Raw genomic sequence first — 1,877 nt, 5'->3', positions numbered from 1 at the left:
GGTCAGTTTATACTCGAATATATACGGTATCCATCCAGGTCACCTTTTAGCTAATTAACAGATTGGCTCATTAATGAGTACCTCCCATAAGTAATAAGTACCTTTTACAAATCATCTATATTAAGGAGTCAAAATTCCTTTAATTCCAAGATGAAATGGTAAGAGACCAAGGAAGCTAGCGTACAACCAGAATGGGATGACTGAAATGATGGCATGGAGGGGAAAATGGAACAAATGACACTTGGTAATTTGTGTAGAAATTGTTAGTTACACTGTTAAATAGGAACCTCCACCTTAAGCACAATTAAGAAAAAATAATTAAGAAGCTCTGAATGAAACACTATTTATTTTCAACTCAACTTACCAAGACAGGAGTACAGACCCTGACTTATCCAAGCTAATATGGCAAGGGTGATGAGGTCGCCAAAACTAGCAGCAATGGGTGTAGCAACGTTATCAGGATTTATCCCAGTCTTCTTCGAACCAACGATAACTCCAACCATTATTATTCCTGGAAGAAAAAATAGTCATTACTATTATGCTGTAATTTAAAGGAAATCTCACAGATGCGTAGATCTGCAGGCATCTAGGCAGCATATTATTTCCAGCCAGACTACTCAAATAAGCTGACTGAAGCAAACAAAAGGTTTCACACTAATACTTTAGTAAAATACCTGGCAACAAACTCCGAGGGGGGGATCACAGAAGATTTGAGAAGTTCAATGTTGCATTTATAAATGTGAAAAGTTACTATACAGCTACATTAAAACCAAAATTTTATATTCAGTAATATGTATGCATTAGATTCAATGTACTCACATATATCAAACCCAAAATGTGGATATAGGAGAGAAAGGATTGTGTAGTGTGCGTGTGTGTACAACTGGGAATATGATCAAGAAAAACAGATGTGTTTACATGGTGATAACCAGCAATGCTTGCTTCTTTTTTTAATTTAAAAGTGTTGAAGTATTAAGAGAAGGGAAGTAATTACAATTTGAACAATGGAGGCCAGAACCCAAGAAACAATCTTTCTAAATGATACCCCATAAACCCCAACTCTCTGTGAGCCCACAATTAAAAAACAGATTAAAAATTGAGTGTCCTTATACTGTTAAATCCTTACTTCCTTGAATTATAGGAGAAAAATGAGAGCAGTGATGGTCACATCCTATTGAATAGGTTTTCTTGTGCCAACTGTATAGATATTATTATGGCAGCAGCATATCAGTAAGAAGATGCAGTGCAGAGGAAGCTTAAAATGCACTCGCCATAAATCAGAATGAGAGCTCAAATGTGGCTATTTTTAGGCTGAAAATAAGGGTAATTTGTGCTTTTATTCCAGTATACTCATTTCATAAACAATAAAACAGGTGCTGGTAAGTAGGGTTGAATACTTGCCCGAGGTCACGAAGCTTTTAAGGGACTAATCTTATATTTTTTCAGTTATCCTATAAAGCCAAATGTTAAACAAGAAGTTTTGTCTTGCTTCAAACAATGCCACATATGTAGCACTCTGGAGGCTTTGTAAGTCACTGGACTTACCTTTCCTGTAATATGACTTAAATATGAAATTTTCCATATAAAAGAAAAAAAGAGCTGAAAACGCCAAGATTTTATTTTGCAATAGTCGATCAAGGTGTAGAATTTCTGTCCAAATTCAGGTCATTTGAAAGACCATGCCAACATCCATAGTGCAGTGGAAAGAGCTAGGAGTCAGAAACTTGGTTTTAATTTTGACTCTGCTACTATGACGCTGATGACAATGAACATGTCTCATGTGCCTAAGTGTCTAAGTGTGCTTCCTCACTTACAAAATGCAGATAACCATACCTAGTTTACATGTAAAAACGAAGTAACAAGAGTCAAGTGATCAT

At 35.9% G+C, this 1,877-nt stretch overlaps 1 protein-coding gene across 2 annotated transcripts in view; it reads right to left on the bottom strand.

The window, feature by feature from the left end:
* SLC41A2 (solute carrier family 41 member 2) overlaps positions 1-1,877 on the bottom strand; it is a 153,743-nt gene that overhangs the window by 94,647 nt on the left and 57,219 nt on the right. For both annotated transcript variants that reach the window (XM_045292162.1, XM_004700338.4), the window contains exon 6: positions 365-511. In XM_045292162.1, the coding sequence (XP_045148097.1) occupies positions 365-511 (147 nt within the window). The remainder of the gene's footprint in view (positions 1-364; positions 512-1,877) is intronic.

The sequence above is a fragment of the Echinops telfairi genome, unplaced genomic scaffold, assembly GCF_000313985.2.
Source record: "Echinops telfairi isolate 266 unplaced genomic scaffold, ASM31398v2 ScPeMD7_2;HRSCAF=8, whole genome shotgun sequence".
Lineage (NCBI taxonomy): Eukaryota > Metazoa > Chordata > Mammalia > Afrosoricida > Tenrecidae > Echinops > Echinops telfairi.
This window is presented reverse-complemented; position numbering and strand designations above follow the sequence as displayed.